The 19,079-nt window shown below is 37.2% G+C and overlaps 1 protein-coding gene across 3 annotated transcripts in view; it reads right to left on the reverse strand.

The window, feature by feature from the left end:
• Window positions 1–19,079, reverse strand: part of WDR7 (WD repeat domain 7) — a 400,912-nt gene that overhangs the window by 111,950 nt on the left and 269,883 nt on the right. For all 3 annotated transcript variants that reach the window (XM_019518172.1, XM_019518171.1, XM_019518169.1), the window contains exon 21: window positions 7,655–7,841. In XM_019518172.1, coding sequence (XP_019373717.1) covers window positions 7,655–7,841 — 187 coding nt within the window. The remainder of the gene's footprint in view (window positions 1–7,654; window positions 7,842–19,079) is intronic.

Below are 19,079 nucleotides of genomic sequence, written 5' to 3' on the forward strand. Positions count from 1 at the left end.
AAAATTAAAACTTTTAAAATATGAGGCTTATAATTGAAGTGGACACAGATCTCTACTTCCAGGTTTAAAAGATATCTTTGTAGCCATAGTTTATGGAAAGTTACCAAATCATCTTTAGAATCTCTCTAATTTCCAGCGGATGGTTTTGATCTTTTCTAAAATCTCAACTTTAATGAGTACATAAATTATATCTTAAAAATATGACCATATACTTTCAAATTACTTAGGCCTTTATATTTATTCTGCATTTCCACCACAGAAGAAAGAGAATGCCTTTAAACATCTTCAGCTCAACTTGAAAGGGCATTACTCATTTATTTTTAACATAGCTATGTAAATGTGCACACACCGAAGAGGATACAATCTGTTCCTAATTTTGATAAAACGTTATAGAGTAATCCAAAAAAACCTGCAGCTTATAATTCAAAGAAAAAAAGTTATGGAAAACAATGATCCCTACAGTCATCCATGCCTAGAAATCAAAGCCTAATTAATGCTAGAAAAATACTCTTAATCCTCATGAGTGAGCAGTTGCACTCAGCGTGTCTCACAGTATAATCTTTAGTGGTGGGGGCTGGGCTAGAAGGATGGAGGAGTTATCCAAAGCTCTGCATCTTATTTCAGCCCAGAAATGTATTTTATTCAGTGCACAAAGAGAAAGAGAGAGTGTGAGAGAGTGAGAGAGAGATAAACACTGCATGTGTTTTTTCTTTGTCAATAAATGTGAAGTGAATTTTTTTTAAAAGCACAGGCTTGACATAAAAGCTCTTTCATAAAGTGTGCTTAACATCACAGACAGAAGCAAGGCAGCTGTGCACTGTTATTGTGTACACGGTAAATCAGGCACAAAAAGGGGCAGCTCAGCAGGGCACCAGGAGGGTAAGATGCACACTTAACCCCCTGCACACATTGTTGCTCTATTTCTTTCCATCGTAGTCCCTCAGCAGTCTGTACTGTACCTGTCATGGATGTAACAGGCCATTTTCAATCTAAATCTTGTTATGGATTAATAAGCAAACACTTTCTCGCTTATTATGCAATTTATCATGATGAAAATTGCATTGGGCTCCTCAAGGCTACACGCTGATACATTCATTTATTCAGTGCTCTGTGTATAGAAAGCCATACTAATCTTTATGACAGCTACGGATGTAATAGCAAGATTAAAATTACTTTCTGAAGAACTGTACTTACTTGGTTTATACAAGGGCTATATTCAAATACAATAGACCTTAGCAGAGTTTTTTCAGCCAAAGGGCATGTTTTACCTTTACCTTTTAAACTAAATTTAGACAAATGACATCATTCATCTTATTTACAAATATTTTTTGCATTAAATAACATAAACCATTCATTCATTCTTCAAAATTTGTTTGGCTCATATCTAAAAATATGCTATGGAATGAATTATCAATATTTATCTATGAATAATGAAAAAAATTAGACATTTTAAGGTTGTCAGGGAAAGATATTATATGCATTTAGATGAGCAAGGGAGACATGCAATGTTTATTACTGTTCATGTTTTCTGTAATGGTTCACAGTGATTACAAACCATTGACACTACAATAGATGTCCAGAACAGCAAGTGAATTATAAAATGCAAAGGAAGAATGCATTTACATTTTAATATCAAAGGACAAGGTTTCTGAAAGGATTTCATGGTGTTTCTCTTCTTGGAAAGTTATTTAAGGACAATAAAGAATCAGCACATCTTTAAAATATCAATAGGAAATTTATATTTTAAATAAAATAATACAAATACGGATAATATGTATTTTGAAGTGCCAGGTCATATTTCACTTCTAAATAACATACAGCTGGATTAGGAGCTGTCACTGAAATGTTTTACAAACAGGCTTGGAATAAAATGAAAAAAAAAAATAAGTATATAAATAAACTTACCACACTTTCATAGGATCAGAAGAAATTACTTTAGTATTTACAGTTATCAGGAAAATGTATAAACTTACTACACAAACACACATGCACATGTTCAAAGACATTCAGCAGTTTCACAAAGAATGTATGCACTGTAGTATTTTATTATGTTTTTAAGTAGTCATCTCCCAGATGCTTTAAAAAAATGCTCAAAAGACTTCATGAATGTCAGTAGTGAAATAACCATGAAACAAAATGCTAATTACTCCAGAGAAGCCAGGGAAGCTGTATTTCTGATAAACCAAAATACAATAAAATGAATTCTTAAATGATAATATCATAATGTCACATCTACACCAGTTAGAGATTCAGGTGTTGACTTTGTCTCAATTAAAAAAATTTTGCTTGTAAGAATTCAAAGTGGAAATTTCATTTTTTTAATGAATGGAATTCCCCCCATTATTAGATTAGTTTACCATTCAGTACTTAAAAACACATGCATCTTAAGAGTAATTTCAAGGCAAAACCCTCTATTTGCCTGCTGAAATTATTCCAGTAAACATGAAACATGTACAGAAAATGCCAGTTAATATTTATAACCTGTGTCTTAAAAAAATGATAATGCAGGCAGTGTTGAAGTATTAGATTCTTAGTTGGTGAAAATTAGCAAAAGTCTACTGAAGTGAATTGAGCTACTTTAACAGCTACAAACTGAAGCTCTGCTCAGCAAATTTGAAGAAACACACTTTATAAGCAGAAGTTCAAAATACTGAACTCTGGAGGGTTACATTTTAAATAAATAACAATGAAGAAGTTTTGAAATTTTATAAGTGATAAATTAAGTGATGAACAATGAGCCGTACATTTTTCAGTTAATTATATTTAGATAAAAACATTTTACAGTTATATTTCTTTTTAAAACTCAGTCTCTATATCAAATAAATAATAAAAACCCATTTTATGTTGATAAAAGGGTTACAATATACATACCTTTGAAATATTCTGATTACCTTATCAAGGATAAAGAGCACATGTGTATAGCATTCTCCTTACTGCAGAAACCAGATATTTTAATGTCACTGTCAGGGGCTAATTTTTTTGATATACAGCATTCATATAGCTGTGAATTAAAATTAATTTGATCTCTATAGGCATTTGAGTTATTGCCACAAACAATTTTCACTATTTTATTTTGCTTTGCGATAAGAAAAAGGTGTAGATCATACAGAATGTAATGATTTTGTTGTATTTAATGTACAGGGTACTGCACAGCTGCTTGTAGTATTAAGTGTAATTTCTTTAATAATACATACACAACGCAGTATTTTTTTTGCAGACTGTTTTGTACTAAGTAGTTTGCATTATGTCCTGAAAGGTAACTAATCGAAGAATAGGAAAGACAATCAGTTTATAGAAATTCTACTCAGAAGGAGAGATCTGGAATACATCTCAGACAGACTGACCAGTTTTCTAAGCAGCACTAAGCAGAACAGGGAGCCATCCCGCAAAACTGTGAATTGTACGAAGTACCGTTGACACAAATTGGATTAGTAGTGAGAGGATCAGCCCCAAACCAATGTCTGTTGTTTTGTATGGGGAGCTGCCATAACAAGGCTTCTGTGTAAAATAGCAGTATCCATGCATAAAAACATAAAAAGACAAGGCACGCTAAACTACAAGAACCCAGATAATTCCAACCCCTAAATTATACAGGCCCAGATTCTGACATCCTTATTTCAGGAGTCATCCACTTCATTTAAAGTATATGTTTTGACATGATTATTTTAATGGGGTAATTTGTAAAGGAAGGGACTAGTCAGCCAAACCAACAACAACAACAAAAAGCAAGTCATAAAGGAAACAGATCTGTACAAAACATCCATATTAAAATACAGTAAAGACGACAAATTCACTTGACATATCACACATGTACAGTATAAATTTGGGGACAGAACAGAAGAAACACCTCATAGGAACAGATGCCACAAACTTTCTTCCCATCCTCCCTCTGGCTTTTCAAAGGGCACCCCTCACACCCTGGAGTGTCCTGCTTCATCTACAACATTTAGCATTTCAATTGTTGATTATTTCTATCAGCAACTCTGAGCATTTAATCCAAGGGTTTAACCCTGAAAGCAAACACAAGTCAAATATTCAATGAGACTGCTCAAGTGAGTAACATTACTTTAAAAAGTTGGTATGCAGGATCAAGTCTGATGATTTAACCTCCGAGTAAAAAATTTCAATTCCAGTTCATCCCAGTTGCCAAGACAAGACACGGGGCAAAAGGTGGCACATTTAATAGACAAGTTCTACATTATTTTAATTTCTACATGCTAATAGTATGTAGTTCACTGGATAAGAAGCAGCAAACATAGGACACAAATAAATGGCATTTTAGGCCTATTGTGCTTTTTTTTTGTTTGTTTGTTTGTTTTTTTTACTATAAACAGTATACTCATGCACCAATGTCCGTTAAAATAGTTTTGTGTTGTATTAGCCCCAGAATATATGAAACAGTATCGCTGTTCTCTATCAAACCATGACAAATAGATCTCTACTGAGAAGTAACACAGTGCAGGGGGTCCCACTCTTGCTTCAAGTTCCTTCACTACATCAAGCTCAACATTTCTACCCTTGACTTCAGAGTCCTGAGTAATTCTACACTTGCTTTTACTTACTCAGATACTTTCTTATCACACATTTCAAATGTAATTGCTGTTCAATATTAGCTGAATGATAACAAAAGGTTGAATGTTAACTTTTTCCCTATCTTGCATAAGTCATAATTAACCTTAATATTAAAAATGTGTAAGATAAGAATTTAGGCAATCACTAACTAAGCAGCTTGATTGTTTCTTGCAACTCTTTTCTCTACCCATTCACACTAGTTCGCCTATTCAGAGTGCACGCATGCCTTTAAAAATATATATATACACATACAATTTGTGTGCATGCGTGTGCGTGCTAGTGAGTACGCCATGAACAATTAATAACTGCTCCATCTTCAACTTCTGCCCTTGACTCAGCCCCTAAATTCGTTTCTGCTTTCCATAACTCTCTTTATATTGGTTCTCCTTATTACACATCCATAATTTTTGTTCATCTATTACCATGTGTGTCAGCTGACAGCTGCATTCCTGCTGTCATTTTTTTTCTATGTGGCTTCTCTGAGTTGCATTACTCGTAGCCCAGCACATGCGTAATGCTGCTCCTTGTATTCTTACATGGATAAGGAAACTCAACTGCATCACTTCCATCCTGAAACAACTTACATGACTCAACATTTAAATCATGGTTTAATTCACAGTAGCTTCCTCGTTTAAAATAATGCTTCAACAATTTGTACTGGCTAACACAAAGGCATAATGTTCATTGTTCCCCTCTCTGCCCCTGCTTCTACAGTATCCTTCCAAATATCTAGCATGCACTGCAAGGAGGAAAACATAATGCATGTGAGAGAATGGTTGAAATATAGGGACCACTCAATGGAATCTGCTGCATCAGAATCAGAATAAGCATTTGCAGCATCTGATTTCAATAGGCACCAACTGGTTTTCCACCAGTACTTGGGCTCACTGAGACTTGAAAGCGGCTGCCAGACACTGCCCAATGATTTTGGGTTCTCTTACCACCATAACATTTCCAAGAATCACTGCTTCCCTTTAGATGGCTGGGATGAGGCAGAAGCTCTCAAATACAAGGGCTCCACCTGCTTCCCATGCCTTTCTTAAAAAAGACCAGTGCTCCTGTCCACTAATGCAGTATTTTTATTTTGCACTGGCAGATCCAGCCTCTGTGGTATCTTTATGCACTTGAAGCTTAGTGTTTGCCTTATGCAGTTGTACAAATCCTTTTGTTTGCAAAATGGGTACTACTTACCACTCCTAGAAAGGAAGAAAAGACCTAAAGCAGCCTAGGTTCAACCTGTTAACCTTCATCCATCCATCACAACGCCTTTGGTGATTTCCCCCCCAGTGGCTTCTGAAAGCAATCTACATTGTACATCCTATCAAGCTGGATTCTAATAAACAGCTTCATTTCAGTTAGTTCAATATGTTGTCTGCATCAAATCAACTCAACATGGCCTGGCTCGTAGGATGCAAACACCCATAAAACAATATAATACATCTAGAAATCACACAAAACAAATACTTTTCCTTTTACAAGTCGATTTGCTTGAGAAATTGACATGAATTCAAATAACAAATTGTGTCAGTTACAGTAACCACACTATTCCCTCTTTTAAGACGACTAAGCAATCAAACAAAAATAAAGCAGAGTTAAGGAAAAGTCATCTTCAATTTACTTCATTGTGGAATGCTGTGAAAAGCAGTGCTATGCACGTGAACTCTGTGAAGACTGCTTTTCTCTGATTAAATAAACATGGAATAAGTCAATCAAAATAAATATGTTGTTTTCTATAGAATTCACCCTAATTAGAAGTAAAATCATTGCACAATGACAAATTTGAGATGTTCCTGTTATGGAACTGATGGCCTGATTCTCATTTCATTTGAATTAGGAGTAAACCACTGAAGTCAATGGACTTGCTGTGTGTAATTTAACCACCCTGAAAAGCTGGAAAGAGATCTGTCAGCAAAATGTCAGGACTGACATCTATGGGGGAAAAAAAAGGATATTCATACACCTTTGTATCTGCAACAGACAGCTACAAGAGGATGAAAGAGGAGTAGAATAATACAGCTTTTCTCAGTGATTTCTTTCTTTTACAATGTTTTCAGTGGGAATGAAAGAAAAACTAATGCAAATCTTGAAACACACTCTTGAAACACTATGTCGACTAAGTTTGTAGACATCATTTTGAAAGCTTTTGGAAAGGGGGCAGATTTGCATGAAAATTTTCTTTTATAATTTGTTGCAGTTTGACTGCAAATACCTATATATAAGTGGATTATATACCAAATAGACTGCCAGGATACTTGAACAAGCTTCTTTTTGACCCAAGAGATAGGATGCAGTCCACTGAGCTTATGATTTCATAGGACTCTTTAAATCTATAAATTATCTAGAGGCTACCTATGGAAACCAAGTTTAGTTGAGAAAAGATGGTCATGAGTAAGGCTGTATGTTAAATAATACTGCTAAATAAAACAACAATCTTCTGAAGTGTATTTTCTAAAGTACTCAAAATTATTTATTCACATGATAAGGCAGTGGCTTCTAAAACCCCAGAACCAAAAAAGATGTTCTTGAGTAATGCTAGTGTAAAAAGCTTCTGAAAGTAATTACTCTTCAGATTCAAGAAGGCAAAGGGAGGTTGAATAAACAAAGATATTGTTTTTGTAATAAAATATTTAATGGATTCTTCTTCTCAAATTTGACAACTGAATGACCTAGCTGAGTAGTTGATACCCCACCCCAAAGAGTCTGCCAAATATCCATCAGCTATGTACAGTAGATAATAGGGTGTTATGTCCAAAATCGTGACAAACTAGTAACCATACATGTGTAAATACTGTCTCAATTTCCATGTCAACAGCTCTCTGTGGGTAGACCATTCCCCTTTTGAGATCATGTACTATAGCAGGAAAAGACTGCAAAACCCAGAAAATTGACATAGAACTGAGACCACAGCTTGGTCCAATGTCAAATTTCAATCTGCTCAAACGCAAGGAAGATGCTTTTCCCATTTTCTAATTAAATATTATGGATTCCATATCTATATTTTTTAGATGTTAACATTATGAGAAACAAATCAGAATACAGCCCCCTGAAAGCCCTCCAAAGAAATTATTGGATTAATACGTACTTAGCAAGCTGTTTCTCAGCATCAGCGCAGAGCTCCAAAAGGCCCATTAATACAGCAGAGACGTCCATGTATGGCTCCCATACAGTAAAACCTCGCCCAATCAGATCAATTGCAGTTCTACGGATGGTGCTGTGTGGAGGAAGTTTGGGGCTGGGTGGCTGCAGCAGCAGAAATGTCAATGCCTTGCCTGCCATACAGAACAGGAGAAAAACTTAGCACATTGGAAAGAAAACTACCAAATTGATTTTTTGTTGTTTGGAAATGCTTGCCACAAATACAGTGTGCAGTATGGAAAGCTGTTCACTGAGTACAACAATAGGGTCTGCTCTTGTAAAAGGGCAGGCCTTCACACCTACTGATTACCACTGCAGTCAGTGAAAGCAGAGATGCAAGGTTCTGCCTACATCAATTCTATTGAATAACTGTAAGCTATTTGGTGCAGAGACCACCGCTTTGCTGCGTTTGTACAGTTTAACACAACAGAATCCCTAAGGTGTTGTGACAATACGAAGGATTAATAACAATCTTGAGTACTACATGAATTCTTTTGCAGGATTGGAACATATAAAATTGTGTGTTTTACATAAATGATATTTCAGATCTCTAGTGAATGAGATACTGCAATCCCAGAGTTAAAGAATATGAGACAGGTAGACAAACATGCATAAACAGCTCTCAAGTGAGGCAGCTGTGGGAAGGCTTCTCTCTGAAGGAGTGACAATGGCTTTTCTATCAGAAGTTGTCAGCCCAGAACTGTGAAGAATTTAATAGAAAACAGGGTTTTTTTATAACATTTTTGAAGCATTCAATAGAATTTAATAAAGACCTATGTCCCTAATATAAAACCCTTTAGGTCAGTTAAAAATATAGAAGAGAGATTACTCTCTATTAAAGTGTATAGTAATGTCTATAGAAGTCTATTGATTACATCCTTATTATATTCTTCCTATAGGACCATTTCATATGGGGAGGATCATGCAGATATATAAGAAAGAAGTGAGTGCAAGATGTTATTTTTAAAAATAAAAAAATAAAGGAATTAAACTTGAAAGTATTATTATAAGTAACTGCTCTATAAATATGAAACAATCTTTAACATTACCTCCAGGAGATCAGTAGGTATTATTATATCCCTCACCCTGAGGCAGAGACTAGATCTCAACAATCAAAACCTTCTCTCCTTAAAAAAATGAAATTTGAAATAGCTATTTCTAAATGCAATAGACATATGATAAGACCAAGATTCAGCTATTTTTTCTGTATATGTAGGTTTTATTTTTGGGAGTATGTATGTAGTGGATGGGTATTGGTGGTAGTTATGCAAAATGTGGGGAAGTAGTGTTAATTTGCATTAATTTGAATTTACACAAACCAGACAGCAAACCACTGATGACCTGTACTAAATGTAAACTGGTGTCTAAGCTGGAGGAAAAGACTGAAGAGTTGGAAGCACAGGTATCCACACTGCATGTTATCAAAGAAAACAGACACTTCCTGGATAAGAGTCATATGAGGCTGGCACTGGAGATGTTAATAGAAGAGAAGTGGCAACATGTGACCACAAGGAGATGGGTACCCAAAATTCAAGAGGAACAGGTAGAAGTTGACAACTGCTTCTAAGCACTCTGCAGTGGAATAGCTGGTGAAAAAAGGCAGAGATGAGGACACCAGCAGGCAAGATTCAGAGGACTCAGCAGTCTAGACAGCAGTAAGTGAAAGGCTCCAGGGATGGGGACTGTAAGACTACTGCACGCAGAAAGAAGAGAAGAGTGGTAGTAATTGTAGACTCCCTTCTGAGAGGTACAAAGGCACCTGACAATAATTAGGATCCTGGGAGGTGTCCTGTCTGCCTGAGGTCCATATTCGAGATGTTACCGAAAGACTGCCAAAGCTCGTCCATCCACCAGACCATTACTTTTTCCTGCTAGTTCATGTAGGTATCAAAAATATTGCTAAGCATGACACTGAGCAGATCAGAGGAGACTACTAGGCTCTGGCAGGAGGATAAAGGAGTTTGGAGAACAAGTGGGGTTCTTATCAATCCTCCCAGTGGAAAGCAAGGGACCAGGCAGGGACTATCGCATCATGGAAGAAAACATGTGGCTGAGAGAGTGGTGTTGATGTGGAGGCTTTGGATTTCTTCACTAGGTGGATGTTCTGAGGAGGAGGGCTGCTATCCCTGGGAAGCCAGATTGAGGGGGAAAGGAGTCCAGGAGAGCTGGCTGTACTTTAAAGAAGCCTTACTGGGAGTGCAGGAACAAACCATCCCAATGTAAAGGAAGACTAGTAAGTATGGCCGAAGACCAGCTTGGCTTAACAGGAAACTCTTCAGTAAACTAAATCACAAAAAGAAAGCTTATATGAAGTGGAAACTTGGATAAATAACTAGGAACAATAAGAGCATTGCTTGGGCATGCAAAGATGAAATCAGGAAGGCCAAAGAACAATTGGAGTTGCAGCTAGCAAGGGATGTGAAGGGGAACAAGAAGGGTTTCTACAAGAATGTTGGTAGCAAAAGGAGGATCAGGAACAGTGTGGGTCCCTTACTGAATGGGGAGGCAACCTTGTGACAGGATGCAGAAAAGGCTGAAGTGCTCAGTGCCTTTTTCACATCGACTGTCACAGGCAAGGTCAGCTCCCAGACTACTGAACCAGGCAGCACAGTTTGGGGAGAAGGTGAGTAGCCCTCAGAGGTGAAAGAACAGGTTGGGGACTACTTAGAAAAGCTGGATGTGTACATGTCCACTGATCTTCAGACATTCTGAACTTGGGGAAGCAGAAATGGTAGCCATTTTATAGGAAAAGATCTTGACAAAGGTAAGAAAATTCCAAGAAAATGTCTGGAGAGTCTGTATACTGGCATTTAATAGAAACTTTAAAGATCATTTATAAAGCAAAGACAGATTATTTAAAGGAAAAAAAAACTATGTAGAAATCTGCATGCATTGCAATTGAATTAAAATAGGATTTTAGAGCTGGGTAGATACAGACAGACTTGAACCACAAACATTTTATCTAAAATACTCTTACATACAATATACACCTGTAAGTCTCAAACATAGATTTGAATTGATGTAATGTTTAAAGTTTGCCTTAGTAAGAAAAGACTGCTATATGAGATTGCACGCAACACTAAATTTATTTCCTGCTGATGGTCAGTTAAGTAAATTATGATAATTTCATGAACCTGTTGACACAATTTGAGAAACTTATATCAATAATTTAGTTATCACTTTTTTCCTTTTCTCTTATGCCAGAGATGTACTGAACTGAACTATATGAAGTTGTAATATCCAAATAATAATGCCCTTGTTGAAAAGCCAATCTTTCTTATATATGTATTTATATAATATAATTATATTATTTACACAAATATAATATAGGAATAGCAGGCCTAAACTGAAATCTATATCTACACAGGACAGGACGTACACCATCTTCAGCACATCATTTTACTTAGGCTTCAATTTGTGTTAGAGTAAAAATATCTAGTGATTAAAAGCTGTTTTCTCTCCACTGGTACTCAAATTTTGATCTTTCCCTACTCAGGTTATAAAAAACTTTATCATCGGTGACAGAGGCAAGAGTTTTTGTGGGTGATATTTTTATTGGACCAACTAAATGGTGGAACAGACTTTAAAAAAGTGTTCAAATGCAGTGCACTCTTCTTTAGGTCACCTGAAAAAGGCTGGTCCAATAAGAGATATCACCCACAAAAATCCTCCCCTCTTGCATATTTCCTGTATCATCATGGCTACAGTATCACTCCAACACTATCACCCATGAACATATTTTTGTGATGTGGGTACCTGTCTGCCAGTATATTTTAAGAAGGATGTTGGCCTGTCAAAAGATGGTAATTGTCTTTTGGTCCCCTGGCCTCTGCCAAATTGACCCTAAAGATGAAAGGTTTACATTCCATTAACAAAAATAACAGTGCATCCAATCTTTTCCTATTTTAAAACAGTCTCTGTGGCAGTAATAGTTGCTCTGCAAGTAGTACCTATGTATGATACAGTAGATGACTCATTTATTTGAAACAGTTGGACAAGTGGCATGTCATATAGAATCCTAAATAATCCTGATGACATTATAGGAATGCAATCAAATGAAATAATCCAATTCCTCTTGAAAAATATCTACCTATTATTTGTTTAAACAAATTAAAGTAGATTTCATATTTCATAGATTCAATAGCCATTAGGGCCAAAAGGGACCTCAAAAGATCTTCGAGTCCAGCCCCCTGCCGAAAGGGCAGGAAGTCAGCAGGGATCATAGGATCCCAGCAAGATAAATATCCAAATGTCTCTTGAAGGCGTTCAAAGTAGGTGCCTGAACCACCTCTGGCGGCAGTCTATTCCAGACCTTGGGGGCTCAGACAGTAAAGAAGTTCTTCCTTATGTCCAGCTGGAAACGGTTACAGAGGAGTTTGTGACCATTCAATCTTGTCATCCCTTGGAGCACTCAGGTGAACAGATATTCCCCCAGATCCTGGTGGTCACCCCTTATAAAGTTACAGGCAGCCACCAGATCACCCCTGAGCCTGCGCTTTTTCAGGCTGAAGAGTCCCATAGCTCTCAGCCTCTCATCATAAGGTCTGTTTTCCTGACCTCTGATCATGCGCGTGGCTCTCCTCTGGACTCTCTGAAGCTCCTCCACATCCTTTTTGAACTGTGGAGCTCAAAACTGGACACAGTACTCCAGCTATGGCCTCGCCAAGGCCAAATACAACGGGAGAATGATGTGGGATTTGCTTATCTATGGATGCAAGCCAGCGTTTTGCTTGCTTTACTAGCTGCAGCATCACATTGATGGCTCATGTTCATCTTGTGGTCAATCATGACCCCCAAGTCCCTTTCGTCTATAGCACTAGCCAGTGTAGCACTATCGAGCCTATACACATGCTGCAGGTTTTTCTTCCCAAGGTGAAGAACCTCGTAATTAGAAGACGGGCTGATTACAAAGATTTTTTTTTCCAGAAGAGCATTTGGGGTATTTAATTTTCCTAGTAGTTAGTTAGCAAGGAAGGAATCAAATAGCTGAAAAAATTTTGAAGCGAGGAAGAAAGGTTTTCATAAAAAATTAAGTTACCTTGAAAGAAAGAGATTCTACCAGATTCTACTGGATTATACTATAATTAAAAATGGATTATTGTAATAGGCCACTTTAAAAAGAAACTGAATTTGACTGCACCTTTTTAAATGCAAGAACTGTTGTGCACAAAACCAAATAAATACAGTAGTTTTTTACATTATAATGGAAAACTCTTGCAATCTAAATGTAAACTAATATAAATGAAATTGTAAATTAAATTCTTGGTCAGTATATGCTATATACAGTTACAATTGGTAAGGATTTTTGTGGGTGTTATTTTTGTAAAGGACCAACTGCATGGTTGCAATAGACTTAGGCACACTTTAATCTGGAGAATTTCCCCAGTTTTGTTCTCCTGGTAGAAGAGCATCCTGTGGCTTCTGTCAAGAGAACACAGTCCTCCAGGATGCACCCTGCACACCCCCTTAAAGGACATTGTGTTGCTCACTGGATTTTGCTGCTCCAGCAGGGACAGAATATGTCCCCTTCACTATCCTCACACCGTGCTTCAGGGAAACACAGGCTGACCATGGGCTGTCTGCATCAGCCAATCAGGGCTGCCCTATGCTCTGCTGCCATCGGTTGCCAGTCAGATAAGGGAGCCTGCAGAGCATGCTGAGATGTGTGCATAGGGTCCCTCCCACTCCCTGGCTGCATACTGCCAGTACTACAAGCTCTCTACTCTTCAGGGCCTCATCATTTGAACGAGAAACTCTCTGGGGCGTGATGTAACTCTGGTTGTTCCCAGGTTTTTTCCTCCTGAAACAGTGATTTTACTCTTGGAGAAAAAGCCTGAATATCTGTACACTCATGGTTTCTCCTGGAAAAACAGCAAGATTCCCAGAAGAAACTGAGTGTCTGTACAAACTGTCAAATGCAAAGTATTCTTTTTCTAACCTGAAAAAGGTCTGACCTTAAGAACACCGGTTTTCATTCAAAAACTTGTCTAATAAAAGATATCACCCACGAGATTCCTTGCCTCTCTTTATACCAGAAGAATGAGTCACATTCAAACGTTGGTCTATGTTTATCCCAGCTATGCAAGTGGTCCATTAACAGATATCACCCACAAAAAACCTTGTCTCTCATAATTCCTAGTCTATCACAGCTACATAACTCCAATGCTATAGCTAGTAGAAATTTTTATGACATTTTTCAGACTTATTTTTAATGATTTTTCAGCCATTTGATGGAACTGGCTGAACAAAAAAAATTCCACCAATTTCTAAACAGCTGTGAATGTGGTGATGTGTCTGGAAGACTTCAACGAGGTTAAGTGTCCTTCTGTATTTAAAATCCCCCATGACCTTCTGATGATATCATCTGAAGAACTCCTAGAGGTGGCTTTCAATTTCAGTGACTAGGGCTGTCAGGAGATGTAACTCCTATGAGTAATATTATAAAAATGAAGTACTTTCTGAAGTGCAAGGTTATATTTCATTAGTTATTTCCCTTAAAGTTAATCTCACCATGAATATTATTCACAACCCACACTTGATTTACTTTGATTAAAAAGCTGCTCCTTCCAATTTCCAAGTTTTCAGCTGATGCCAGAAAACTTAATTTTGCTTCTCCCCACAGCAAGATCTCTGCAAGCAGCTTCCTCACATGATGCAAAAAGAGTAAATGTGCAAGTGGGAAAATCCTTGACAACCTGATAAACTGGGGCAGAGAGCTCAGGGATGCTCTCACTTATCCAAGACATGTCAAAACAGTGCTTGAGAAAGTGGAATAACAGAAAAAGAAGCGGTGATGGTCCAGTGGAAAATTTATGCCTGGCACTGAGCTACACAGATGGCAGTCACTACTAAACGTAGGTGAATTAGGAAGTGTGTCCACAATAAACACCTCTACAGCACAGGCATTGGGTGAGCATAAGAGTAGATTTTTTTCTTCTTTGAGTTAGTGGGCAGAAACCCCTGAGAAAACTTATACAGAGATTTCCTCACTGGAATAAGCTTGACAGAAAATAATATAGAAGAACAGAAGACAAATTGTGGACCATGGGGTTTCATTCTCTCTGTACTCAGACAGCAAATGTAACATTTTCTTCTAGAATGCCTTTAATTGTACCTATGTACTGTACTAAAAGTGAGTATGAATGAAGTATTCATCAAGTAAACACTGATGAATATTTGAATATATTATATTTAACCTTGGTTAACATAAGACGTTTTTCACCACCCCCCTCCCCACCCCGGAACCTCCTGAACATAGGAGGAAAATGCGCGTGAGCAGCCCCCCCCCCCAATCTATTAGCTTCAGAAGCTGAATAGTAGACAGAAGAAAAGGTCACATTAAAATGATGATACATTAATTAATAGCTCAATTACAATGACAACCCCTTGAGATTATATATTATATGCACTTTAAAACCAAATGAATTTCTGATGATTTATGTTATTACAATGAATGCCAAATGAATTAATAATGTGTACCAAGTGAATGAAACCCTTCCTCTGCCATGGAGGTCACAGAGCACAGGTGGCATGATGCCATGTTATATTCTTCTTCCTCCACTTCAGTTGACTGACTTAATTATGAAATAATTCAAATGTAATGACACAGAGTTGTAGAAAGAGAAAGCAGTTATTTGCATTGGCTGTCACTGGATATAAAGATCTAAACAAATTTATTGGAGTTTTTTGGGAGTTTTAATTCATATTTGGCATCACATTTTATCAAAGGAAGAGAAAACAGAAAGCTACAGTGGCCAAATTTGGATGTCTGGTTAAACAAATGTGCCCACAGAAAATCCTGGGGTAAAGAACTAGGCAAAAAAAAAGTATTCAATCCTAATTTGGGGTCAGAATAAAACTCAATGACACATGAAAGGATTCCCAGAACACCTCAAGGGAAGGGCATAGATAGAAGTATTTTTTACTCACTTGAGTGCACAAGTGACCCAAATGAAGCATAATAACTTTACAGAAGAATCTGACTGAAGTCTGTAAATACCCTGATTGTTATGGAGTTCAACAATGCAGAGTTTTGGGGCAGGTAGTTAACACGGAGCAGGGCAGGAACAAGGTGAAGAAGATGACCTGCAGACCTGCAAACCCTTAGAATTGCATCTTTCCCTCTCTTTACGCAGGTTCTGTATGTGCGCATTCACTCTTATGCAATGACTCTTTGCTATATATGAGGTAAATTCATTCTTATGCGATTGGTGTGGTAGAAGCCCACAGTCAGCTGCTTTGTGTAGTGCATTGTGGGAGTGATATGAACCAAAATTTGGTCTCCTGTGTGGATCCATGCTCCTTGCTTGTTATCTGTGATGTGTTTCTGTAGTTGCCATCCCCATTACGGTAACATTCACCACCCCCCGGTGCTTGTGTGTACGTCTGCTATTGGTGAATACCAAAAATATCTTGTAGAAGTGGTAGAAATGGGGCTGGGGGTCAGTACAGTCAAGGTCTTGGAACGTATCCTTATTTGTTACATTGCAAAGCAGGTTCCCTTTATGTGAATTCAAGTTATGCGCCGTTTTCCAGGAATGCAGTACAGCATAAGGCGAGGGAAACCTGTAGTAGAAATACCACCGCCATAGGAATGTAGCAGCAGCAAAGTGGCTGTACAGCCTAGGAAAACAATTTTTTTCCTCCAAGAAACCCTTAAAAGCAACAGCCAGAAATGAACGGTGTAGTTAAAAACATTAGCCAAAAGAGAATTTTCTATATTTTTGCATCCCCATTGATATCCCTTAGTAACTAAATATTATATTTGATAATAGCATATACACAAGATATTTTAAAATGGAGTGCAAACAGAAAATAATACACTCAGCCTACTTTTGTGAAGTCACTGCACATTGATCTTTGTAGTGACAATCTCCTTAGATATTTCTAGCCCCTATGAGTACAGTCCCAAGTCGCAGCATTTATTTGATTTAAACTATCAGCTTTTTGGGGCAGAGTCACAATAATTTTATAGTTTGTAAGGCAACATGCCTGTATAGATTAATATTACGCAGTCATTAGAGAAAAGTCTCTAAACGGGTACCCAAAACTCCACTCTTCCCTGTGACTCCTTTGACCACTTGCCTACAGAATTGAAGGACGAACTGAAAGTGCCCCAGCCCAGAAGAACCTATCATCTTATGGCTAAAGACTCTCACGGGAGGTTGGAGATGGGTTTGAATTCTCTAAGGCAGAAGGAGGGACTTGAACCTTAATTGTTCACATCCTGGATGATTGCTCTTTGCACATGGCTATTAGATAAATGGGAATAGGAAGGAAGGAGGGATGATACACCACCACTACCATCTTCTCAGATCAATTTACCACCACCTCCCTTCTGTTTTTGAAAAAAAAAAAGTCTTAGGCACTTGACTTCAGGAGGGGATCTATGCCTTGGTGGTACCTCTCTACAGCCCTGAGTTTAACGGTCTCTTATTTCAATGTATGAGTGTTGTAAATTCCATTGTGAGACATTTAATTTTTCCTGTGGATTACAGAACAAGCTTAAGTTCTTAACTCAGCATTGTAGATTCCACTCTTGGCACCAACCACATTAATATCCCTTTTTGTACCTAGCCCTGCCTGATTGAGGCTTTTGATCACAATACCACACTAAATCATCAGCCCTTGCTCTGTTGCAGGCAAATTAATATTAACCTTTCTTTCACCTTTTTTAATTGACACTGTAACTATAAGAGAGATAACCCAAAGCATGAGCCCAGCATATTTTAATTCAGGTCCCGATTCTGCACCGTTTAAAAATAATAAAAGTTAGCACAGTTTCTAGCAAACTGTCATTAACACCACATTACAATAGACAATTAACTAGCGATTAAGTGTTAATAAAATGTGAATGAGGACAAAGACAAATAACATATTTAATTTATCATTATTGCTATGCAATTATACATTACCTCTTTAATAATGCTCATTTAAATTAGTTACTATTGTGGAAGAGATAACATATTGATCTTTATAGGTTTTTCTTGAGGCAGCTCTTAATACTAGATTTCTATGACTTGCTTATTTTTGTTTATTGAACAAACTGCCTACCATATATAGTATTCCAGAGAAACTAACAACTCACATGCTTTCCTAGAAAATTAATGTTTACCCTTTTTTTCAGATGTGCATTAAAAGAGTAGCAAGTTTCTTCCTGATACACATACAGAGTCATGAGGCACATGCTTGCATTTACTTGAATTTGATTTCTTAAACAATGCATGTCCTATTAAAGAAACAAAACAAACAAAAAGTAAACAAAAACAAAAAACCCCCGGCCTTCGGCTCGGGCGTTAGAACATAGAGAAACAGCTGCTTCCTTCACAAAAATACTCTAAATATTTCTCTGGCTGGCATTTATCTTGTTTAATTTGAGCTACAGAAAAAACGATGAACTAAACAAAAGTCATTCTGCTGCCCGTTTCTCAGTCTGGACATCTTTGTTTAAGCTTTGACTTGGCTTAAATGAACGAATTAATATTGACAAAAACATCAACTAAGCTAATGAGTTGTTAGTTAAGGCAATAAACATGTCACATTAGAGTCAGCGCAGTAAAGAGGTAATTAGCCCTGGAAAAGCTTCACTGATTGGCGCTGTTGAGATCCTTTGCTCTTAACCTTTGAGTCCATTATCTAGTGCAGGACAAGTAGCAGCTATGCTAATGTGAATTCGCCAATACACATCAGCCTTGCTACAGTAGCCAAAGACTGCATTAGCAGGTCTGTGCTGATGCTGAATTCTTGATATTTATAAAATGTCTATTAGCAAATCTACTTACTAATTAAGGATGATATAAAGCTAGCAATATTGACACATTTGCCAAACAAACACCCTTGAAATCATATGTTTAAATACATTTCTGTGCTGACCTGGCTGCATGGCTAAAATCACAGATGATACCCAATATTCTGGAACAGACTAAAGCTGTCTTCGCCTATATCTAGGAAAAGGTGACATTCATGGCCATAAACTGCCACTGAAGTGATTAGAGTTCTCTGGTCTTTTGCAAAAAATCTACAAGGCAAGACAGGAATAGCAGTGACCATCAGGTCTCAGCAACTATGAAAAAACATTTTAAAATAAACATCATAAAAATAGCTTCTTTCAGTGAAAATACTCAAGCTACTACTTACTCTACAGACAACAGTATTTCAGGCAGGAACTTGGCAGGAGTGTAGCTCAGGAAAAGATTTTAGTTTAAGGATATTTCATTTTGTATAATGTCCATATAAGCAGTAGTATGTTAAGAGGCTACAAGTAGTTCAGTGATTTGGAAGGAGGTACCAATGCTTTTTGCATGGGGAAATTTTTCCTTTTTTGTTTGAAATTTTTCCCTTTTTTTTTTTTTTTTTTTTAAACACTTTCCCCC

This window comes from Gavialis gangeticus, unplaced genomic scaffold, assembly GCF_001723915.1.
Source record: "Gavialis gangeticus isolate Ggan-Ray unplaced genomic scaffold, GavGan_comp1, whole genome shotgun sequence".
NCBI lineage: Eukaryota > Metazoa > Chordata > Crocodylia > Gavialidae > Gavialis > Gavialis gangeticus.